The sequence below is a fragment of the Physeter macrocephalus genome, unplaced genomic scaffold, assembly GCF_002837175.3.
Source record: "Physeter macrocephalus isolate SW-GA unplaced genomic scaffold, ASM283717v5 random_1330, whole genome shotgun sequence".
Classification (NCBI taxonomy): Eukaryota; Metazoa; Chordata; class Mammalia; order Artiodactyla; family Physeteridae; genus Physeter; species Physeter macrocephalus.
Genome location: NW_021146680.1, coordinates 1 through 25,000, shown reverse-complemented (window position 1 = coordinate 25,000; position 25,000 = coordinate 1). Strand labels below are relative to the sequence as shown.

The 25,000-nt window shown below is 48.5% G+C and overlaps 2 protein-coding genes across 2 annotated transcripts; one reads left to right on the top strand and one right to left on the bottom strand.

The window, feature by feature from the left end:
- Positions 1-187: 187 nt before the first annotated feature.
- LOC102981734 (phosphoglycerate mutase 1) lies at positions 188-4,814 on the bottom strand. Its single transcript, XM_028486930.2, is given in 3 exon segments — positions 188-216; positions 219-461; positions 4,575-4,814. Coding segments are annotated over 3 exon segments (411 nt in total). The 5' UTR covers positions 4,714-4,814.
- Positions 4,815-16,739: 11,925 nt separating this feature from the next.
- Positions 16,740-24,712, top strand: LOC114483953 (RRP12-like protein; the record flags this gene model as incomplete). The annotated part of the gene is made up of 9 exons (XM_028486929.2): positions 16,740-17,548; positions 18,091-18,323; positions 19,838-19,921; positions 21,244-21,320; positions 21,830-21,935; positions 22,139-22,255; positions 23,330-23,468; positions 23,557-23,684; positions 24,614-24,712. Coding segments are annotated over exons 1-9 (1,122 nt in total), but the record flags the coding sequence as incomplete, so codon positions are not given.
- Between the last annotated feature and the right edge of the window lie 288 nt (positions 24,713-25,000).

Here is a 25,000-nt window from a genome sequence, read left to right as displayed (position 1 = left end):
TAAGATCCCACAAGCCCCACAGCCAAAAAAAAAACAAAAACAAAAACAAAAAAACAAGTAACTATTGTATCATAAATTAGAAACTCAGTGGGTCTAGGCAGACCCTAATAAAAGCTAAAAGAGTGAAGCCCAGATTCTAATACCCTGGTCCTGGGTGGAGCAAGCCAAACCTCCGTTTGTCCATACCTTACTGATGTTGCTATAGAAGGGATGGTCGGGCTCCATCGGAGGTGGTGGGACATCATAGGAGCGCCTCCAGATCTTTACCTGGGCCTCACCGTGCTTGGCAGCAGTTTCTGCCTTATTGAGGCCAGTCAGACCCCCATAGTGTCGCTCATTAAGGCGCCAAGTCCTCACCACTGGCAGCCACATTTGGTCAATGGCATCCAGCACTGTCCAGAGGGTCCGAATTGCTCTCTTCTGCACTGAGGTGAAGCAGATGTCAAACTCATAGCCAGCATCTGGAAATTATAAGTTCAAAGTGATAAGCTAATCAGGTCCACTCTAGAGCAAGAATTTTCTTTCTTTTTGGCCACGCCATGTAGCTTGTGGGATCTTAGTTCCCCAACCAGGGATTGAACCCGGACCTTCGGCAGTAAGAGTTGTAACCAGTGGACTGCCAGGGAATTCCCTAGAGCCAGAATTTTCTTACATATAAATTTCATCACATACAGACAACCCAAATGAAAATTATTTGGTTAAATATTTTATTTTGTACACCCTAGCAGGAAAAACAATATTCTGCCTTCGGGGAAGATAAAATTTGTTGATTTATGTTACCGTTGACAATATACTTCCCAATGGTTCCCCAATAATTCATCTAACCCAAGGCCCAAATGTACTGTCAACCAGCTAACCTGAGATCTGGGCTACTTTTCCTAATCCCCAGAGTGCTGTGCTTAAGCACATTTTAAGAATTTATTTGCTTTAATTCTTTCAAGATAAGGATTCAAAAAACTTGGAATCTTTTAATAAATATAATAGCTAGTACTTATAGAGAGCTAACCATCTGTCAGGCACTGGACTGAATACTTTGTGTTTTATTTAGTCTTCATAACAATCCTATAAGGTTACATCATTACAATCCACCTTACCAGGTGAAAATAGAAACTAGAGGAGTTAAGCAAATTATCCGAGCTCACAGTTATTACACAAAAGAGATTAAAACCCAGGTTGTATGACTCTGAAATCTAACAGGGGACTTCCCTGGTGGCGCGGTGGTTAAGAATCCGCCTGCCAAGGCAGGGGAAACAGGTTCGAGCCCTCGTCTGGGAACATCCCACATGCAGCAGAGCAGCTAAGCCCGCTAGCTGCAACTACTAAGCCTGCACTCTAAAGCCCGCGAGCCGCAACTGCAAACCCCACGTGCTGCAACTACTGAAGCCCGTGTGCCTAGAGCCCGTGCTCCGCAACGAGAAGCCTGTGCACCGCAGCAAAGAGTCAGCCCCCGCTCGCCTCAACAAAATAAAGCCCGAGCCCAGCAATTAAGACTCAACGCAGCCAAAAATAAATACATCAATAAATTTATTTTTAAAAAATCTAACTCATGGGCTTCCCTGGTGGCGCAGTGGTTGCGCGTCCGCCTGCCGATGCAGGGGAACCGGGTTCGCGCCCCGGTATGGGAGGATCCCACGTGCCGCAGAGCGGCTGGGCCCGTGAGCCATGGCCAATGAGCCTGCGCGTCCGGAGCCTGTGCTCCGCAACGGGAGAGGCCGCAGCAGAGGGAGGCCCGCATACCACACACACAAAAAAATAATAATAATAATCTAACTCATAACCACCACCTCTAGCTATCTCCATAGTTTGCTAATTTCTAAGGATCCTGATGTTTGTATTTTAGTTAGAACTGTCACTTCTGATTGATAATTATTAACATACTTCAGTCCTCTCTAACCTCTGGTCTAGGAGAAATGGGATTTTGAACTCTCAACAATCAGGACACAGCAAGAGCTCTTAGAGGATGCTGATAAAACTAGTTTGTTGCATGAAATTATACCTTCCCTAGAGTACAGAAATCACATCACAGTCTCTTCATCCACAGTTCCTTTCTGCTATCATCAAATTACCTCACTACCCTGAGAATATAATCTACCTACATCAATTGTTAAACCAAGTTTAAGAGAAGCCACTCATTGGAGAAAGAGCAAATGCTGTGCACTGTCTGATGCATTTGTAAATGAACCTCTCCTCCATACACAGCAGTTACTGAGGGGTGGTATCAAGTTATGTTGGCCCAACCAGTAAGTTACAACTATTTGTCTTACTTCATGTTTCACAAACGATTATTCTCCCTCCCACTTTAATGGGGAGATGGCCCTTTCCTTACGTAGTGGGCCAGGAAAACATTCCTGTTTTCTTCTGTGAGGCTACAAGGCCCTCTCTGAAATTCAGCACAAACTTTCCTGCGTACTGCCTCATGTTGAGGTTGCCAACAGTAATTAATGAAACGTGAAGTGAATTTTCCTGCCAGCCGTTCAACTGAGAATAAGGCCAGTAAGAACTACACTGATGGGGGAAGGGAGAATTAATCACCAAGAAACTCACCACAACCCACAAGGGAAAAGACACAGATTTCATCACTCAGCCTCACTGACAAGTCTGAGTAGACTCACTTACCATCCCCTCCCTAATCTTATGGGGAGGAATGGCTCCCCAATAAAAGGCTGAGTCACTGGGAAGTGACTATCCACAGTGCAAGCCTCAGCTCCCATGCTGAAAAGCTATTGGTTGTTTCACTGCATTTTCCACTTGCAATGGAGTGCTGCACATTGGATACACAAGTCAGTCCCCGAGGAAAAGAGCAGTTCCCCTTACAACTCTTAACAGAGAACTCTAAAGCCTCTTCCTTCAACTTGGCCATCAAACAAAAGCATAGTCTAGGACACTCCCAGGGATGGGGTTAGCTGGTGTTGTGCAGTGTGGACTCCATCCGCCCCCAGGAGCAAGACGGCATGGGGAAACTCAGTTCTTGGTAGCTTCCTCCTGAAATCCTTCAAGATTTCATAAACCCTATATAATACTTAAAGCCCTGGTGAATTTAATGTTATTTTAGGTCTTTTACAGTATTAGATTATTCATATGGTCTTCATCATTCAGTTTTTGTTTTCGGTCTTTCACGGTTTATTTATCTGTGATGCCCCTAAACAGTTATTAAAATTTTAAATGGGATTTCTTTTGAAACTAATGCTGCTAACATTTACTTAAAAACTGAAATAGGGTCTGTTATTTTAAGGTATTACAAGTTAAGGCATTTGATCAGTCTTAGAGGACAGCTGCAATTTGCTTTGTCCTAGGCAAGTCATCAGCAAACCACCACAGACCCATACAGTTCTTCCTGCCAGACAGCAGGAGAGAAAATGGCCTCCTTTACCAGCACTTTCCCTATCCTGGCCTCTCCTAACCGGTATGAGGTCACACCAGGCCATCCCAAAGTATTCACACACATCCCCAGCAGGATTACATTTCCCAGACTTTCCGAACCTTTTCTTCATTTCTAAAGGATCTACAGTGAAGGCAAGAAGCTAGAGAGAGCAAACTGGGGCCAAATACCTGATTCACATCAGCCAGGCATCAGTGACCCTTTTTAATGGCTGCTGCTTTGTCCAGAGGTTAAAAGGGAGCAGGGAAGGATGGTGGAAGCACCTCCTCAGTCCAGAGACGCTTTGAATTGCTAGCAGCAGGGAATGCTTCCTTATTAGCGTTTCAAAATCACAAAGAGCTGTCTGCCAGCGGGGGCAAGCCTGGGTAAGCCAGCTTATCTCACTGCCACTTCCACCTTTGCCCGTAACAGCCTACCAGTTCCTCGCACCTACCCGGTACTCAACCCCAGAACAGAGGCCAGGGTGGCAGACTAGGAATAAGATGTGACCTTGGACAAGTCATCTTTCCAACCCTCACTTTCCCAACTAGGAAAGAGGACCAGGGAGGGATGGGAAGGAGAGGAATAAAACCTGTATAATTTATAGGGCTGTGAAGAGGATCTACTCAAATTCTTCATTCATTCATGCATTCACTCAATTACATTTGTGGACGCATTTTGGACACAGAATTTGCGGAATGCTGGTAAACAGCATTCTACACAAGCACGTGGATGTCTTTGTACCTAGAACCCTGTTGGTCGACCCCCGCCCCTCCCCGGCCCCTGGGGCCGCGTCACTCCCCCGCAGCGGGGAGAAGCATGTGGCCTGCCGCTTCACCAGGATCCCCAGCATCCTCTTGAGTAAGCTTGGTTATAGCTGCTGGAAGACACCGGGCATCCCATTTAGCAACCCGTGCCCGAGTTACTAAGTGCTCGGACTAGGAAGAGGAGGAATTTCGCAAGGCTGTGTCGTGGAGAGCGCAGTAAGCTGCGGGGCTACCGCCCGGGTCCTCTTCCTGGCACGGCCCCTCACACTCCGCTGGGTGACCTTGAGCAAGTCGATCCCCCACCCTGGGCCCATTTTTTCAACTGCAAAATAAACTGTTGGAGAGAAGGCGCTCTCCGGGGGGGCTCGGGGGCGGCCAAGCGGCCCTCACCCAGCGGCGCTTGCCCGAGCCTTCGCAGCCCCCACCCACTGCCCCGGCCCGCTCCGCACCTCGCAGCGCCTGCCCACCGCGCTTCGCCTCCTCGTGCCCGGCCGGGCTCAGGTCGGCGTCGTACCAGCCGCTGAAACGATTCTCCAGGTTCCACGCGCTCTCGCCGTGCCGGATCAGCACCAGCTTGTAGGCGGCCATGGCTGCGGCTCGGGGTGCGGCGCAGACTGGGGATCACCGAGATTCCGGAGTCGCTGTCCTACCCCAGCCGCGCCTGCGCGCTCGCGCTCCACCGGCCGGCTCCCGCTCACTTGCTCGGCCAAATCTTTCCACTGGCTCGGGGCCGCCCTCCGCCCGCCGGGTGTACGCATGCGCCCCGTGCGGGCGCTGCAGCCGCCAGGAGGAAGGGGCGCCCTCCAGGACGCCAGGGCGCATGCGGCCTCCGTCGCCGACCCCGCGTCCGCCCCGGTAGTCACGGAGCGCACGTAAGCGCCGAAGGGAGGTGGGACCTTCGGGCTGTTCCCGGGTGTGCCTGCTGGCCGGAGTGTGGTCGTATTGCCGTTGTTCATAAGCCCTTCGTTGTAATAAAATGGTCTTTATCATTTGAATCGCGCTTGGCTCGGCCAGGTCACACTTTCCCATCCGTACGCAGGGTGTGATTCACACACCTGTGTTCCAATCTTCACTCTTCCATTTTATTCGCTTTGTATCTCGCTTAACCTCGCTCCGCCCCATCTGTAACTGCACGTAGTAAATACTTAGCTGGTGCCTATCTACCTGGAAGGTGCTCAGTAAATGGTGGTTGTTTCTATCTCATTTCCATGGACACTGATCTCCATAACGACACGGGTTCTGACTGCTGGTTCGAAAGCCATGCTCTTTATCTAACACAGGGCCTTTTGTCCCACCTTCTAGTTTCTCACAGCCTCTGGCCAGTGCTTCCTGGACCAACCACAGTGAAGCAAATTCTAGGCCGATCAAACACTCCGGGAAGAGAAAGTTACTGCCTGTGCCTGCCCTACACCCAATCAGCAGTTTCAGTTATCTGCTTTATCTGGACAGCTCTCTGGTGCCCGTGCCCCTTTTCCTGGTTTATTTCAATCTAGCCACTTTATTGAGCACCAAACATGAATCAGGCAGTGGGCTAGGGTCAAAGATGGGTTGAATGTGTTTTCTACCCTTCATAGCAGGTGGAGTGCAAATAAGACCCACATGGAAACAGCTAACAATGAAATTGTGCCGTGTGCTATATTTTGACAGATTATAGAAAAATTTTTAGCATGTACTCATAAAGCACCTGCTACATACCAGGCAGTGTTATGAGTGCTTTACAAACATTAACTCATTTAATCCTCATATCCTCATGATGATCTTATGAGTCTAGTACTATTGTGTCCCTATTTACTGATGAAGAAACTGAGGGATGAAGTAATTTGCCTAAGGTTATAGGAACCAAGATTCACGCCTAGGATGGCTGGCTCCCAAGTCCACGCTTATCTGACCTACTGCTCTCTGCGGCCTCCACATATTTGTTGCATTTTAGGCATTTGTTGACCTTGAAGAGTGGGAAGGGTTTGAGAGGCAGAGAAAAGGCACTTTGGGAATGACATGAACCAAAATACATAAGACTGACTTTTAGATATGTCATCTACTGTTTGTGAAAGTTTAGCGTGTCAAGTGTTTTAATGTATTATCTCAACCTTCCAGCAATTCATATAATATAGGTACTATTATAGCTCCATTCCACAGATGAAGAAACTGAGGCCTGGGGAAATAATTTGTCCAAAGTCACAGCTCGGAGCAGAAGTGAAGAAGAAACCAAGACTCAAACCGAGGCAGTCCAGTGGCCTAGCGTGCACTCTAACCACAGTGCTCCACTGCCTTCCTCCTCTGCAGCTGGGAGAAGATGGAATTCAGTGACCAGGGAGGTGACTGGGATGAGGTCCAGCACTAAAAGCTGCACTTGGAGCTTACAGTCTCCCAGGGCTGCAAAGCAAGAACTGTCCTGGAAGGCTTCCTTGTTCAAGCTCCTGGCATGGCCCACATGGAGGACCTTGGAAGAATCCCTCTTTGGAAGCTCTCCCTCTGGTTATTCCTTCTACTTGGTCATCCCAGTACTGATGCCCAGGCCCTGCCAGGGCTTTTCACACCAGCAAATAGCCATAAATAATAATAATGTGTTATTAACATATTAATTATAAATACTATTAGCAATGTGATCAAGAAGACAAAAAAGATTTAATGAGGTACCGATTTAGAGCATATGAATCTGAGGGTCTATGGACAGATTTCCTCTCCAGGAGGATGCCTGGTAAGGGATCCCTTGCCCACTGGGATTGGAACTGAGCAGATAACTAGGATACTTTGGGCAGCAGGCCAAGTGCTTCTGTGCCACCAGCCTTGGGAAAGAGCCCGGGAAGTCCTACTTTATTGCTTTCACCGACCCCCTCTGCCTCCAGAATGGATCTCTCATCTCCTTAGAATTCTGAGGAGCTCTGATTAACTCACAGCATATCTACCTTGGAGCATCAGAGATTTTTTTATGTATATGTCAGATCCACTCAACTAGAAACTCCTTGTGGGTGGGTACCGCATCTCTATTTATACACCCATACACAAGCACTAAGCATGATGCCTTTGCCCATGGCCAACTCCCTGAGTGTCCTTGAGTGTCAGAGCTAGGAGAGACCTTGATAATTCTCCACTGCAAGTCCCCACCTCCAGCCACCTCCAGTCCACATGTAACAGATGAGGAAAGTGAGGTGAGCCTTTCAAAAGCACAGGAGATGAGCTGGGGACTGGGTTCATCAGTGAGAAGTCAGAGGTGATCCACGGAGAAGGGCCCCAAAGTTGGGGCTTGCTGTGTCAGGGAAAGGCAGGAGCCCAGAGAAATCCGGAAAAGAAGGGGACCGGGGGAACCACGTGAGGACTGTGAAGGCTTTGCAGCTGGAAGTCAGAATTCCTGGGCAGAGATTGGGATTCATTCAGCATCTACCACAGCATCACAAATCTGGCAAGAAGCTTAGAGCCTATCAAACCAAGATTTCTCAAATGACAGTAAAGGGTAAGGATAAACCAGTGTATGTTGCTCTCTACTACGTTTTTTTTTTAATCTTAATTGTTATCTCTCGTGAACACAAGACACACAGACATTTGTCAGGGCTGATTTCTGGGCCCTTCTAAAGAAGTGGGTGGATACAGGAGCGCATTCACATAACCTGAGAACCAAGCAGTGTGAAGGCTCTGATCACAGCTGGGGGGCAGCTTGGGGAGCAGCCTGAGGGACCCACTGCACAGCTCCCAAACAGGTCACCTCCTTCCCTCCCTGCCTGGCAGGGAGCAACTATGGCCAAATAAGCCCTCCTTCCTGCATGGTGCATGGGGGTGGGGGCCTGTGCTCCAGAGCCTTCTTTACTCTCATCTCCTGGTCAGGGACATTCATCAGTGACAGCTCTCATCTCTTCCTGGGGCCCCCAGCCAGCCTCTAATCCCTGAACTCTTAGGGCAGACAGCCTCCCTTCTAGCTCAGTGCTCTAATTCCTCAGGCCTCAGGGAAATTCCCAGGACTCGAACAGCTTCCAACCACCAAGCTTGTTGGTTCAGCTGCTACAAAAACTCAGATAATCAGTGATCACAGCCCCATTTCCCTCGTTTGTCCCTTAAAATAATAAAGGCCTCTCTCAAGCTTCCCTTCCCATTTATTTTTTTCTGCAGAAGGATAACGCCCTTATCAAGTACCAAACATTCAGTGAAGGACCCGATTTAGAATCCCAGTGGGGCGAACGCGTTTTCTGCTGGGTGGAAGGTGGGGCGGGCGGCTGCCGTTCAGCCCACAGGACTCCCCATCAGGACACCACGTCTTTATTTGTTCAACATCTTGCAAACTCATGGCGTGATGCTCAGATCTCCCTAGCTCAGCTGGTGCCTCAGGAGGAGAGGACTCCTGCCTTGGAAAGTGAGCCCAGATGATTGTGGCTCATGTCTCAAGACTCTGAGCTTCTAAGAGAGGAAGCAGGGCTTCAAGGAAGGGTAAAACACATGCTTCACAGCCTTCTACAGTTGCCATCTGAAGATAGAGCTGGAACTGGCTGGAACTGGCTTCCTACAGCTCCCCTGACAAAACCTTTTCTTCTCCAACCTCAGAACCCAGCTTCAGACATGAGTGTCCAGCCCAGCCATAGTAAAAACCCTTCTCCCCGGATTATGGAACTCTCATTCTCTGAAAAGAAACCACCAGGGGTGCACCAGGTCCTCTGCCTCTAGGCCTGGCGTGTGAGAACTATGACAATAAAAATTTTCAAAACAGGGCAATAAGCCAACCCATCGATTCTCCTTCACATCAAACTGTTTTCCTAGTCTATGTTTCTTTGGATTAAATTCTAAGTGTGAAACAGACATCTCATTAATTTGAGATGTCTGGTTTTTGTGATTAGCAGTAAACTTTTGATGTTTGACTACATGGGTTTTGGGGGGGGGGGTTTGTGTTTTTTTGTTTTGTCTTTTCAGCAAACACGATTATGTATCCTGGCTCCTCCCTTACCTTCCCAGAGCAGTTCCTCAGAGCTATCTGAGAGGCTGTTTCCCTGGCTATAGTCCTCAGTAAGGTGCCCAGATAAAATTTCATTCACTCCTAGGTCCTATTTTTGATTTGATATGTGACCTTCCCCCAGGCCAGGACCTTCCCCTGCTATACAACTAATTTCCCTTGTCCCTTATTGGGATCACCCCAGGCCCAGGATTTGGAGGGAAGATGACAGAAACTGGACCTGATAGCCACTGCCTGGACCAGGCAGGTGTCTCGCTCCAAACAGCCCGTAAATCCCTCTGGAGATTTAAGCCCTTGAGAAACATGGTCCATCGCTAAAGTAAAACGCCCCTGTCGGGGAGGGGTGAATGGTTTAAGCCAGCTGTCACTTGAAGAAAAAAAAGTTCTCATACCCCAAAGACTGTCCTGTTGCCATGGCAACAAGTAAACACCCCAAAGGGTTTTAAACCATTTAAGCAACGATAACTCATCTCCCTTTAATTGAACAATGACAGTTTGCCTCAGTGACCACTCTTCTGTAAGCCAGCCAATCAGCAATAGCCAGACTTCAGTTCACCAACCAATCCCTAAGCTCTCCCTTCTCTAAGAACGCCCATCACTGACCTTCACACCTCACAGCACCGCATAGAGGGTCACTTCCCTGCTCCACTCAAGGAGATTGCCCCACAGACAGTGCTCTGTCTTCCTGAAGTAAGTCAGAGATTCAGCTTCTTGTTTCAGCTGTTGAGAGGTGGTGTCTTCCATAGACACCCTCCACTCATATTCTGGAATGTCACCTCTCTGGGAGTAATTTCTCCTCCCTTCTAGGGCTATTGCTAGCCTCTGTGATGTCTGGGTTAATTAGAAAAAGACCAACCCTTCTTCTAGACAAGGCTCCCATGAGGATGGGATTTCAGATCCCTCAGCTGGGAAACTGAGCAGTCCACAGTCTGCACAACTGCACACTGCGACCCTGCTCATTGCTCATAACCGGTCAGTCAGTGAGTGCAGCCCATTCCACCTCCTGAATATATTTTTCCATCTGTCCTCTCCTCTTTGCTCCCACCGCTACTGCTTTGGTGTCAGACCTCATTGTTTCTTGCCTGTACTGGTGCAGTAGTCTCTAACGGGCACCCACCTCTAGAGCAAACACGTTACGCTACCCCTAGCCTCTGTGCCTTTGCAGCTGCTGTTCCCTCAGCCTGGCCCATACCTCTAACTTTCCTTTCAGGTCAACTTCAAGTCACTGTGCAGCTCCAATGTCACTGCAATGGACTGAATGTTTATATCCTCCCTAAATTCATCTGTTGCAATCCTAACCCTTAATGTGATGGCAGTAGGATGTGGAGGCTATAGGAGGTGATTAGGTCATGAGGGCTCATGAGATTAGAACCTTATAAAAGAAAGCCCACAGTGCTCCCTTGCCCTTTTTGCCCTGTGAGGAAACAGCAAGAAGACAGCAGTCTATGGATCAGGAAGTGGCCCTCACCTGACACTGAATCTGCCTGTACCTTGATCTTGGGCTTCCCAGCCTCCAGAACTGTGAAAAACAAATTTCTGCTGTTTATAAGCCACCAAGTTGATGGTATTCTGTTATAGCATCCCGAATAGACCAAGACTGTCACCTTTTACCTGAAAGCTGCCCCTGATTCTCCTCTGAGGCCTACCCACACCCAGCCAGGCTCGGGGCTCCCGTCCCGCTGGGCACCCGGCCAGGCTCGGGGCTCCCGTCCTCCTGGGCGTACCTGGATGATGGCACTGATCATCACCACCAGGTTTTTTTGCTGCCACCCCAACCAGCCTGTGAGTGCTGGACATGAGAACTAGGCTACTTTCATCTCTTTGTAACCAGCTGGTCATGAGGAAAAGGACTTGAGAGAAAAGTAAGTTACAATTGCAACTCTACCATTTAATGCTGTTGGGAACTTAAGCAAGTTACTTGACTTTCCACCGCTTTGGTTTCTCCATCTGTAAAATGTGGATAATGATGTGAAAGGAAAATCAAAATGGAGTCAGTGTTGCTAAGACAGCACTCTGAAATGGAGCTGGGAGGCCTTTGAGGAAGTGTGACTTATGCATGTCTCGGCCTGGATAGAAATCTGACCTTCTGAGCGCTTGTTACCTTAATGCAGGCATCCAGGACATCTGCCCAATGTTCCAGAAACTCAAGATATTTATCAGACCCTTACCCTAAAACACTTGTGACAGCCTATCCCTTAAGGACAAACATTTCCTTTCTTGTGCCAGAGTGCAGCCTGTGGCTTTTGCCTTTAAAATCCCCTGACTCCCTTCCCTGGAACACTCTTTAGGTTTCACCCAAATTTGTGTCTCCAGAATTGCAATTCTTAAGAACAAAATAAACTCTTCTCTTATTTGCAGCCTTGTATGTTTGTGTGTGTGTGTGTGTGTGTGTTTATTGTTGTTATTGTTGTTTGGTTGACAATAATAACACCTCCTGCACGGCCTGGTTGTGAGGACTCAGCAGGATCATGAGTGTAAGATGCTTCCGAAACTTCCTATTAAAATTCAGACCCCTGGGACTTCCCTGGTGGCGCAGCGGTTAAGAATCCACCTGCCAATGCAGGGGATATGATTCCGAGCCCTGGTCCGGGAAGATCCCACATGCCGCAGAGCAACTAAGACCGTGTGCCACAACTACTGAGCCTGTGTGCCACAACTACTGAAGCCCATGTGCCTACAGCCTGTGCTCCACAGAAAGAGAAGCTACCGCAATGAGAAACCCACACACTGCAGGCGAAGAGTAGCCCCCATTCACAACTAGAGAAAGCCTGTGCACAGCAATGAAGACCCAACGCAGCCATAAATAAATAAATTTATAGAATAAAGTTTTTTTTTTAATTAAAAAAAAAATTCAGACCCCTTAGCTTGGCCCTCAAGGCCAGACAGGATCTGCTCCCAATCTACCTTGCCAGTTTTACTTTCAAAAACTCAACTTCTCATCAAAGATAGCCCTCTCTGACAGTGACTTCCCTGGTGGCCCAGTGGGTAATACTCCACGCTCCCAATGCAGGTGGCCTAGGTTCAATCCCTGGTCGGGGAACTAGATCCCGCATGCATGCCGCAACTAAGAGTTTGCATGCCACAGCTAAGGAGTCCGAATGCCGCAACTAAAGATCCCGCATGCTACAATTAAGACCCAGCGCAGCTAAAATAAGTAAGCAAATAAATAAATAAATAAAATATTTTTTAAAAAGAAAGAAAATTGGTTACATATCTAAAGGTCAGCTTATTAAAAAAAAAAGATAGCCCTCTGACAGCCCCCTTATGTGGGGGCATCTTCTTAGACCCCCCCAAAGCTTTACCCAAACCTCTCTTGTGCCTCTAGCTGAGCTCAGCTAATGTCATGTATTCATTTGGCAAATAAATATATTGCACACCTACTATGTGCCAACACTGTGGTGGGCTCTGTGACACAAGAGTGGACCAGAGGGACTTCCCTGGTGGTGCAGTGGTTAAGAATCCGCCTGCCAATGCAGGGGACACGGGTTTGAGCCCTGGTCCAGGAATATCCCACATGCCGCAGAGCAACTAAGCCCATGTGCCACAACTACTGAGCCTGTTCTCTAGAGCTCATGAGCCACAACTACTGAAGCCCGCACACCTAGAGCCCATGCTCTGCAACAAGAGAAGCCACTGCAATGAGAAGCCGCGTAAAAAAAAAAAAAAAAAAGAGTGGACCAGAATGGTCCCTTTCCTCAGGGGGTTCACAGTCAGCGGGAGGCAGAGAAGCAAAATGCAATTCTTTTTTATTTATTTATTTATTTATTTTTGGCTGTGTTGGTTCTTTGTTGCTGCGCGCGGGCTTTCTCTAGTTGAGGCGAGCGGGGGCTACTCTTCGTTGCGGTGCACGGGCTTCTCATTGTAGTGGCTTCTCTTGCTGCGGAGCACGGGCTCTAGGCGTGCGGACTTCAGTAGTTGTGGCACGTGGGCTCAGTAGTTATGGCTCGCAGGCTCTAGAGCTCAGGCTCAGTAGTTGTGGTGCACGGGCTTAGTTGCTCTGCGGCATGTGGAATCTTCCCAGACCAGGGCTTGAACCCGTGTCCCCTTCATTGGCAGGAGGGTTCTTAACCACTGCACCACCAGGGACGTCCAAGATTGACTTTATGGGAATCAGGATGCCAGGTAGTGGTGATCACACTGTCTCTCCTTACCCAGACTCCCTTCTGACAGCCATGGACACCTGCTGCCAGGTGGGAAGAAAGGGTGGACTCCACCTTGGAGACAGTTCTCCCTTTGAGCAAGAGCGCATCTGCCATGCCCAGATACTGGTCCTCTCTACACCAGAAGGGAAACACACTTCCTCTTTAGTACACCTGGCCATTCACTCATGCCCCTGTGCCAGGCACGGTGCTAAGCATTTGGCACGTGTGATCTCATTTCAGCCTCCAAACAGCAGCCCCATTTTCAGATGAGGAAACTGTGGCTTAGAAAGGTCAGCTGCCTGCCCCCAGGCACACCTAGGATGTGGCTCGAAATGCAAGCTTGCCTAAGCCCAAAGCCTGGTTGTTGACACAGTTCCAGCAGTTAGGAAAATGCTCTGGAGCAGTTGCAACTCCACTGCCTGGGTCATGATGGGCTGCCCAGGGTGACAAAGCCCTTCTCCCCCCACCAGAGCTTGAGCCCTAAGTCAAACATCCAAACCATCGCTTCCTCTTTGTTTAGGGCAAGAGGCTAAGCATCAACTTCCGTTTCCTCCTGCCTAGTGTCATAACAGATTACAGCCCCAATGACCTAAAAAAGGCCTTCCTGCTTGCCCTGGGCTCAGTGCTTTGGACGCAGAAGCTCTGTTCCTTCTACATGAGCCTCAAAGAGGCTTTTAAGAGCAGTGGCTACATGGGGTGCTCCTTGGCTAAGAGTTGAATCTCCCAGCTTTTGCCCATTGATCGCCTGTGTGACCTTAGGGGTGTCACTCAACTCCTTGGAACCATGTTTCCCCATCTGTGAAGTGAGGACACGTGCTCTGTCCTCCTCACTTAGATAGTAGCTGAGAAGCTGTTTTGTTACTCAAGAAGAGTGTTTTGGATTATAATAATGAGCTCACATTTATTGCCTTCTCATTATATGCAAGGCAGTGTTAAGCACTTTTACATGTGTTACCTTATTTAGTTCTCATAAACCCTATGGGTAGGGTAGGCATTCTTATCTCCATTTTACAGATGAGGAAAACTGAGGCTCAGAGAGTAAGGCGACTTGCTCAAGGTCAGACAGCAAGTGGTAGTACTTGAATTCTAACCCTGAGGGTCTGACTACAGGACCCATCCTACAAACGTGAGTGGTTCTTATTAGCCATATATATGTGGCTAGTCATGGAGATGGCTAATGCCTCTGGGTGGAAGACGTTGCTGGAATTCAGGGTCGAGGTGGTTAGTCCTTCACCAAAAAGGTGAACCCTGGGGTGCAGGGTGGGAAAGAGTGTGCTCAGGCCATCTGGATGCCTCTTGTCCCCTCTCCTGGCACCACATGTCTTCTTGAGGAGGCTCTGAGCAGATGCCTCAGGGTGGAGGGCCGGCAGGGAGGCTCTGGACCTCCAGTGCTCATTCTAGACTGATGGTTCGTCCAGGGGCTGTATCCAATCATGTCGCAGACTCGGTTTGCAGGCCCGCAGTGTCTACTGTCTAGGAAAAGGATAGGAAGGCTGCCACTACCCTGGGCCTTTTCATCTCCGCATCTGATTTGCAAAACCCCAGCCGCTCAGCCATTGTTGCTGTTTGCAGCTGTCTCTCGTAGGGTTTTGGCTTTAACTGCTTGTTTGCAGAGCTCCCTCTGGTGGCAAAAGTGCACCATGGCACCCTTTACAAGGTACCACTAACAACACTTACGGAGCTGTACGCATTTTGACAAACATACCTTTCGCATTGAAACCACAGAGAGAGTAGCCCAGTGGGTTCAGTAGTATTATTACCACTTTACGGAATATGAAATGCAGACTCAGAGAGGTTAAATCCTTGCTCCGTGTCATGTGGAACGTAAGTCCAGACTCGAACCCAACACTTAACGTCTGTCTTCTCTCAAGTAACTGTCTCCACATCTAGGCCTCTGGTTGCGAGCACCGGCTTGCTTACAATAGTTTCCAGACGGCTTCCTCTTCCTCCTCAGGCCACCAGTTCCTTTTTCTCAGACTTACAATCCAGCTCTCAGCCTGTGTCCCGGGAATGAGGCCCGATGGGAGGAGTTGGTGGTGACTCGTGCAGCTGAGTCAACGCTCAGCTGCCTTAGCTGCCTTTGCTGCAGTGATGCTTTCTCATGTTAACATTCTTGATGCCCCCTCTGCTCTGTGTTCAAGGACGACTTTTTACTTTTAGTAAACCAATGAAGACTAATATATACACAGAAAAGTGCACACATTATAAGTGTACAGCTCAATGAGTTATCACGCAGTGAATACATCCATGTAAACTCCCTTCTGATAAAAAATTAGAATATTACCTCTGTGCCCACTCTTAGCTGTTACCACCATGAAAAGTGCTATCCTGACTTCTAATACTGTAGATTAGTTATGGCTGGTTTCGAGCTTCAGGGGAGCCAGTGTGGCTGGTGAGGCCCCTCGTTCATAGCTAGTGCCTTCTTGCTTTGTCTTCACATGATGGAAAAGGCTAAGGCATCTCTCTCATAAGGCACCGATTCCTTTCATGAGGGTCCACCCTCACGACTTAAACACCTCTCAAAACTCCACCTCCTAATACCATCATCTATGGGGGTTAGGATTTTAACATTTGAATTTGCGGGGGACACAAACTGTCATTTCATCATTTTGTAACAAGGGGGAAAATTCACACTGTATCAAGTGAAGGAAGCAGAATGCAAAATCTTTGTCAGCTTCTGGTTCATTTACAAGATTGACTCATTGAAGTGTCTTACTCAGTGGGAGCTAAAAAAAAATGTTTGTAAAATGAATTTTTAAAGCCTAATCAGCCAAAAGCCCCAGGACCAAGCCTTAGTCTGACAAAATCATATTTACTGACTTGAATTGAGGGAGGGAATTCTGGAGGAATCTTGGAATGCTGCTCTGCAAGAGAGGGGAGGGAAACTCTTTTGTAAAGTTTGGGCTCAGGCTAAAGGATTCTGGGGAGGGTCTCAGGGGAGTGGGAATCAGTTCTGGATTGCTTTCCGGTTCTGAAGTGGAATCAGGAGAAGAGGATATTAAGTAGGTGGGATTGAGTGCTGTCATGAGGCAAGGGTGGTTTAGCAAGTGGGTACCCACAGTAATAAATGAAAATAGCTAAGCGGGTTTAGACCATCACTGCCTGCTTTTTTCTCTTTCCAGCCCAAACTAGTTTTCACTCCTCAGGTCTGGCCAGGTCTTAACTCTTTTTTTTTTTTTTTTAATTGAAGTATAGTTGATTTACAGTATGGTGCCAATCTTTCAAAGTGATTCAGTTATGCACATATATACATTTTTAAAATTAATTAATTAATTAGTCTGCGTTGGGTCTTTGTTGCTGCACGTGGGCTTTCTCTAGTTGCAGCGAGCGGGGCCTACTCTGTTGCGGTGCGCCGGCTTCTCATCGCGGTGGCTTCTCTTGCTGTGGAGCACGGGCTCCAGGCACGCAGGCTTCAGTAGCTGTGGCACACGGGCTCAATAGTTGTGGCTCACAGGCTCTAGAGCACAGGCTCAGTAGCCCTGCATGAGCAGGCGGACTCCCAACCACTGCGCCACCAGGGAAGCCCTGGCAGGTGGATTCTTAACCACTGTGCCACCAAGGAAGTCCCCATTTTTAAAAAAAATATTCTTTTCCATTATGGTTTTTCCCTGGTGATTGGATATAGTTCCCTGTGCTATACAGTAGGATTAACTCTTTCAAATAAATTTGTTTCTACGCTTAAGTTTTTAAATTAGATTTTTAAAAAATAATATAAATGTACGTTTGTTTTTTAACCTGCAAAGGAATTCCAGTTTTATAAGACTCACTCCTGGGTGGGATAAGAAGGGTGGGAGGGAGACGCAAGAGGGAGGAGATATGGGGATATATGTACAGCTGATTCACTTTATTATAAAGCAGAAACTAACACACCATTGTAAAGTAATTATACTCCAATAAAGATGTAAAAAAAAAAAAAAAAAAAAAGACACTCCTGTGGCCAAGAACCCTAGCCCTGGAGTAAGAGCCCCAGCCACTCTCTAACACCATAACTTCTTCCCTGGGAACTGATCTCCTCGGATCCCCTGCCAGATCGGAGTCCGGAGAATACGTGAACCGGATGTTGACTCTTTTGCCATGGTAACGGACGTGAATACGGAAGTTACGCCAGAGGAAGAGGAAGTGGAGCGGGCTGAGAACTCACGTGGCTCCTGCGTGTGTTTCTAGGTCCTTGGAACCCGGTCCTTTAAACTCAACCCCGGCTTAGTAGACATGGGTCGTTCGGGGAAGTTGCCCTCCGGGGTCTCGGCCAAGTTGAAACGCTGGAAGAAAGGCCACAGCAGCGACAGCAACCCGGCCATCTCCCGCCACCGCCAGGCCGCCCGCAGCCGCTTCTTCAGCCGGCCCTCAGGTAGCAGCGTCGCGACCCAGGCGCAGCCGGCGGCGGGGTTCTGGGCGGGCCTGGGTCTCGATGGATTTGAGCCTCTCTGCAGGCTCTGGGGCCCAAGCATCGGACCTTTCGTCTCCTAAAATGTCCGATCTGGAGTCTGTTGTAAAGGTCCACCCTCCCCATTTAAGAGATGCAGAAACCGACTCCACAGGAGGGAGATGACTTGGCTAGGGTACCACGAGTATCAGTCAGTACTCACGCCTATAGTTAACCGTGGTGACGCTTTACAAAGCGCTTTCACCCTCATCTCTTTCCCAGGCCCCTCACTGCAGCCCCCAGCCGACTCCCACCGGCGAAACTTTTACCTGGAGAGTTCCCTTTCTGAATCTGATAAGTTCTAGGTGTACAGTGGACTGCTGAGGCAGACCGCGTTCAGAATTTAGCCTCTCTGGTTGGGGCCCTGGACTCCGCCTGTTTGTTTCCTAGGGGTAGTTCTTTTTCTCTTAGCCAAAAGGAAGTTCGGGTAAGAAGTGGGGGCCTTACCCTTTGCCTCCGGTTCTCAGGAAAGAGCGACTTGACAGTTGATGCGGTAAAGTTGCATAATGAGCTGCAGTCAGGATCCCTGCGTCTGGGTAAAAGCGAAGCCCCTGAGACTGCCATGGAAGAGGAAGAGGTGGCGCCAGCTCTCACCGAGAAGTCCTCGGGCACCTTCCTGAGCGGCCTCTCCGACTGCACAAACGTCACCTTCAGCAAAGTGCAGCGCTTCTGGGAGTCCAGCTCGGCTGCCCACAAGGAGGTAGGGGGGACTCTCAGGACAGCCGGAGGCTAGTGAGGGGAGGCCAGCTGACTGCTGTCCGGTGACAACAGGTGGAATCTCTGGATGATGTGTCACCCCTCCTACCCTTTGTGTCTGCTGCTTATTACCCCTCTTAGGTCAGGTTCCACTTTCTGCTTTTTCTAAGAACATCTTCCTGGCTCAAGTGTAAAGTCCCTCAGGGTATTTTCCTGACAATTTTCAAATGTCCAAAACATTTTTTGCAAACATTTATCTCTTCGACTATACTTAACACAGGCCTTTTTATATACTGATAGAATGTTTTCAGGAAACATTTGTTGAGTAAATTAATACTGAATAACAGTGGTTAAAAAATGTTTTATCTAACAAGACCTAAATGTTATTTACTTTTTTTAGTTTATAAATTATATATATATTTTTTTCATTGTTTAAATGAAAAATGTCAAAACTATAAATGATAACAAAGTGAGGTGAGTCGAATAAAATATGAAAGTTGTTCTCTCAGCTTAACTCCTTTGTGGTACTGTTAACAGTAACAGTACTTTTCTAGACCAGCGCTGTCGAAAAGAAATGTAACGTGAGTCACATACATAATTTAAAATTTTATAGTAGCTATGTTAAATAAAAGTAAAAAAGATGCAAGTGAAATTAACCTTAATTATATATCTCATTTAACCTGGTATACCCAAAATATTGTTGTTTCAACTTATAATCAATATTTTTAAAAGTGAGGTGTTTTTGCATTATTTTTATCGTACTAAGTCTTCAAAATCTAGTCTGACACCTCCATTTGGAGGCTAAATCTTCATTGGCAATACTTGATTTGTATTTAAAGTTCATAAAACTTAACAGTTGCAAAAGTAGATTCATATACCCAAGTAGTTCTAAATCTGTTTCCCAATAACTGGATAAAGTATTTGTTTTTAAATATAAATAATTTAAAATTTTTAAGATGCAGTTCCTGAGTCATACTGGCCACATCTCAAGTGCTCAGTGGCCTCTTGTCAAATTACTGTTCTAGACTTTTTTACCCACATTTTGTTTAGGTTTACTGAAATGCCATTATATTTTATATATACTATTCTACAACTTTTTTCGCCACTGATCAGTGTTTCTGAGTTAATCTATGTAGTTGTTCACCATTCTTTTCAATAGTTACATAGTATTTGAATTTGTCATTATTATATAATGAGTACATTATTAATACCTTGTTGATGGCTGCTTTACTGTTCCAATTGGTTGCGGCAGTGAACGCTTGTGCTTGAATGTTTACACATTTGTGCAGGTATTTCCATATATAAGGGGTAGAGCCTTAGAGGTGGGTTTTGGGCAGATGTGTGAGTTTTCCTGTTGCTGGGCCCCGTGTGTGTTCGCCTGGCTCTGGATGCTGCTCATCTTGTCTGCTCTGGGCTTTGTCAGGAGAATAATTTGTGAAGGAGGAAGGAGAAGAGGCTACCCTGTGGTGGGGTTTGATCGGAAATAGATGTCATAGGTACCTTCTCCCTCATGTGCAGATCTGTGCTGTCTTGGCTGCTGTCACCGAGGTGATACGCTCCCAGGGTGGGAAGGAGACAGAGACTGAGTACTTTGCTGCCCTGGTGAGTGGGTGTGACTTGCAGGTGGGCGGGCTTTTGGAGTAGCAGGTTATTCAGGCTATAAGGAGAAGGCAGGGGCCCCTGCATGCAGGGATAGAGAAGGACAACCTTAAACAGGTGAAAGTGCTTCAGTTATTCTCAGGTGGCTTGGTAAACCTGGTGGGATTTGCTACAGTATTCTTGTAAAACAAAATCCACTTCTCTCTTTTATTTTTTTCTCCTAATCCATGAAACTGAGTTACACCCAGGGGATTCTCTAGTAAAATTGTTTTCAAAGTGTAGTCTGGGGGTTCCCAAGACCCTTTTGGGGGTTGGTTAAGTCAAAATTATTTCCATAATAATGCTAAACCATCATTTACCTTTTTCACTCCCATTCTCTCATGACCGTACCCTGGAGTTTTCCAGAAGTTACATGATGTCTGATGACATTTTGACAGCTCATGGAATTGTGCTTGCATATTTGTGTGTTTTAAAAAATTCTCAGTTTTAATTTTTAATATGATAAATGTCCATAGATATAACTTTTGTAAACAAAATCTCTTTGGGGAAATCCTCATACTTTTTAAGGGTGTAAAAGTGTGAGAACCACTATTGTGGAACAGGGGCTGGCAAACTATATAGCCCATGGGCATAATCTGACTCGTGGCCTGTTTTTGTATAGCCCTAGGGCTGGGAATGGTTTTTACGTTTTTACAAGATAGTTAAAATACACAAAGAATAATACGCAGCAGAGACCATATGTGGCCTGCAAAGTCTAAAGTATTTATTATCTGGCTCTTTACAGAAAAAGCTTTCTAACCTCTGCTCTAGACTAATGAAGTAGATTAGATAGCATTATATGGTTTTCTTTTTTTTTTTTTGCGGTACGCGGGCCTCTCACTGTTGTGGCCTCTCCCATTGTGGAGCACAGGCTCTGGATGCACAGGCTCAGCGGCCATGGCTCACGGGCCTAGCCGCTCCGCAGCATGTGGGATCTTCCCGGACCGGGGCACGAACCCGTGTCCCCTGCTTCAGCAGGCGGACTCTCAACCACTGAGCCACCAGGGAAGCCCATATATGGTTTTCATAATGTGTCAGGCAGTGTTCTAAATGTCTGATGTATATTAATTCAATTAAACCTCACAACAACTTATCCCTATTTTACAAATGAGGAAACCGAGTCACAGAAAAGTTAAGTTGCTAGTCCAAAGTCACAGTGGCGGAGCTGGGATTTGAACCTCTGACACCAGCTTGGTCATAACCGTCCTGCTGGGCACACGGTCCCCCCATACCCCATTTGCCCAGCGTGACACATTTCCCACTCACACCCCATGGTCTGGCCTCAGATGACAACAATGGAAGTGGTGGAGTCCACGGAGTCTCTGGCCGCTGTTGCTTACCTGCTGAACCTCGTCCTGAAGCGGTGAGTCCTGGCTCCTTGTAGGGGGAAGAAGGGAGTGGGGGTGGAAGGGAGGAAGAGGATCAGGGAATTATTAAAAGGAACAGAAAGATGCTGAGTATCAGGTGGCATTCTACTGGCTCAGGCTCCAGGGTGGCCTGGGATGTTACAGGACAGAGTGTGAGTGCTGGTGCCTGGGCAGGGGCAGCCCTGTGCAGCGAGTGGGGCAGGAGGGACAGGGTGGAGTGTTGAGCCACGATGTCAGGGCATCTGCAGCCAGGGGGCAGGTAGGGAGAGGACTTGGGGGAGTTTATAAGGGCCCATCTGGTGGGTAGTGGAGAGCGGGTGGTGGAGAAGGTGGGGCAGGCAGGGAGCTCAGGTGCCATGGAAACGCACTGAACCAGGCGTCAGGAAGGGTGGGCTCGTGGAGTGACTGGGCCAAGCGCTGCCCCGCTCTGTCCAGCTTCTCCTCCGGACCAGCTGCTCTCGGAGGCCCCTCTAGTCTTCTGACCTTCTTTCTTCTCTCCCTGCAGCGTGCCCAGCCCTGTGCTCATTAAGAGGTTCTCTGATACCTCCAAAGCCTTCATGGATATCATGTCAGCCCAGGCCAGCAGTGGCTCCACCTCTGCCCTCCGATGGGTCAGTGTTTGGGTCTCGGTGTCCCCCTGCCGTCTTCCAGAGCCCATCTGATTTGGCTACAGCTTGGACACTCCCTGGGAGGGGTATAGACACTCTGTGGACCCTCAGAAAACCCTTTGGCATTTTCTGGAGTTGGTGAGAAGCCAGGCTCTTTCCCACCTGGGTGAAGCGGGTGGAGCTGAGAGACTGCCTCTCCTCTGAAGGTCCTCTCCTGCCTGGCCACCCTTCTGCGGAAGCAGGACCTGGAGGCCTGGAGCTACCCCGTGACCCTGCAGGTGTACCATGGGCTGCTGAGCTTCACCGTGCACACCAAGCCCAAGGTGAGGCCGTGGGGCACCAGGACATGGGAGGGGGCAGCCACTCTAGTAACCGGGCTGGGCCTGGCCTGCTGAGTGGACTGGGGAGGTCGCCCTGAGTGCTGGGCTCTTGTCCAGAGGCTCTCCTCCTGCCTGAAGCCCTCTCTGCTAGCTCCTCCTACAGGAGGGAGGGTCACGGTCAGGCCCATTTGAGTCTCTGCTGCCTCATTGGTCAGTGACGTGTTTAGTTACAGTGGCAGGAGAGGGGGCTGGAGGGGGGCTTTGAGTCACACAGACCTGAGTTGAATACTGGACTCACTGGTTGTGCTGTGACCTTGGGCAAGTTACTTAACCTCTCTGAGTCTTGGTTTTTAAGCTGTAAAATAGGGATGATAATAACTTTGCTGCAAGGTCACGGTGACACTCTGGTGTTCCCCACAGGCCTGGTGCAGGTCCTGGCTTGTAGTAGGTGCCCAGTAAGTTGTGCTTGGCCACTCTGCTTCCTCCTGAAATTTAGGGTGGGGAATGTGTAACAGTCGTAAGAGTCACTCCCCGTGCTAAGCGCTCTGACCCCAGGCAGGCTCATGCCTCCTTCCCTGTGTATCCCTGCAGTGGTTCCCTCACTTGCTTCAGGTCTCTGCTGAAATGTCATGTCACTGAAGTGACACTTTCCTGATTGCCGTATAAAAAGTAACAGCCCCTGTTTTATTGTCTGCAAAGTAGATTTACCTTCTGGTGTACATTTCTTTATTTCCTACCTCCCAATGAGTTGTTGGTTCACTGCTGAACTGGTGGACACTCCATATTGCTGGACAATTGCATGAATGAAGGAATCAGTGTTGTAAAGATGAGACACTGAAGCTCAGAGACTAAGTGGTCTGGTTTGCTCAAGGCCAGTCGGTGAGTTAGCAGAAGAGCAGGAATGGAAAGCGAGGTCTGTCTTACTCGGCAGCCCAGGAGTCCACACACACGCAGCCCAGGCATGGCCTTGGCCCTGTAGGAGATGTGCAATCAGTGCTCACTGCTGGTGGTCATGAGAACCACACACACTGCTGGTTGAACACTGACGCGGCCCTGTCCCCCTTCTTTGCCCCTCAGATCCGGAAGGCTGCCCAGCATGGAGTGTGCTCCGTCCTCAAGGGTAGTGAATTCATGTTTGGTGAAAAGGCCCCTGCCCATCACCCTGCTGCCACGTCCACTGCCAAGTTCTGCATCCAGGAGATCGAAAAGTCTGGAGGTGGGGAAGTGCAGTTGAGAGTGGGCGGTGGGGGACAGGGCCTGCTGCAGAGAGTGGGCTGGAGTCTCAGCTGCCCTCTGTCCACCAGGCTCCAAGGAGGCCACCACCACGCTGCACATGCTGACCCTGCTGAAGGACCTGCTGCCCTGCTTCCCAGACGGCCTGGTGAAGAGCTGCAGTGAGACTCTCCTCCGGGTCATGACCTTGAGCCACGTGGTGAGTTCGGGCCCCAGTGCGTGGGGACGCGCCGAGGAGGAGGGAGGGCGGAGCTTCAGACCCCAGGACCGTGGTGCTGGCACTCGGGAAACTCACTGTTCCGGCCAAAAGCAGCCCCTGCGCTGCTCTTAGCTACACCCAGGGACAACATCTCATCCCCGGTGTCGGACAGGCTGGGCATCTTCAGTTGGGAGATGAGGTGAGGGAGAGGGTGGAACCATGGCGGGGTTGGTAAAGCGTCAGTCCTCCCCCTACCTTGAGCTGTACCCCAGCCACAGACACGGTTATTTCTCTCTCTCTCTTTTTTTTTGCTTACTTAATAACGTCAGTATGACAACTTTAAAGATACATAAAAACGATCCCTTGCATTTGATATGCTAGCACAATTCTGTTAATCTCTATATATTCTCTTATACTGTTTGTTCACGTACATATTTTAAAGCATTCATTATATAAATAACATGATCATTGTTTAAAAGGAAAAAAAAACATTCTGAAGTATATAAAGTAAAAAAACAGAAGTCTCTTTTTCCCTCCAAGTCTCATTTCCTAAGATAAATAGTACAGAAAACTTGCTGTGTATCCTTGCAGACATTTTCTTTTTAGGTAAGCAAGCACATAAAAACGTGAAAATACAGCTATAATTATAGTATGCCAACCATTTGTAGCCTGCTTTTTTAGTCCATTATGTTAAAAAAACATTTTGTTCACATTTCTCCATTGTCCTTGTTTAAATCCTTTTTTTTCCTGGTGGCTGCCAAGACTTACTAAAGCAACAGTCCTCTGAGTGTCCAGGTGTAGGAGGCATGTTTGAGGTTCAGGGGGCCCAAGTCCCCGCAAGCCCACCGGCTGGAGTGGGATATTGAGGAACGCAGGGCCACCGTGGGCTTTGCGGTGGGTTCCCCACTAAGCCTCCGTGTCCTCTCCAGCTGGTGACAGCCTGTGCCATGCAGGCCTTTCACAGCCTCTTCCATGCCAAGCCCAGCCCGGGTACCCTGCCAGCAGAGCTCAACGCCCAGATCATCACGGTGAGGCCTGATGGGGGGATGGGGATATGGCTGTGCTGGGGGGGCTGCCCTGTTACTTGTCTGCAGAGCGAGGTTGGATGGGCTGGGTTGGGCCGCCCCAGTTTAGGAGTCAGGTAGACGGGCAGCCAGGAGACTGGCCACCAAAGCCACATCAGCGTCCACGGGAGCTGGGGGCCCTGACTCTTGACTTTGTGGTAGTTAACGTAATAAACCATTCAGCGTGGTCTCATGGTGTTAACAGGTACCTTGAACAAAGGTTCTCAATGTTAGGGATCTCTGGGTGGATTT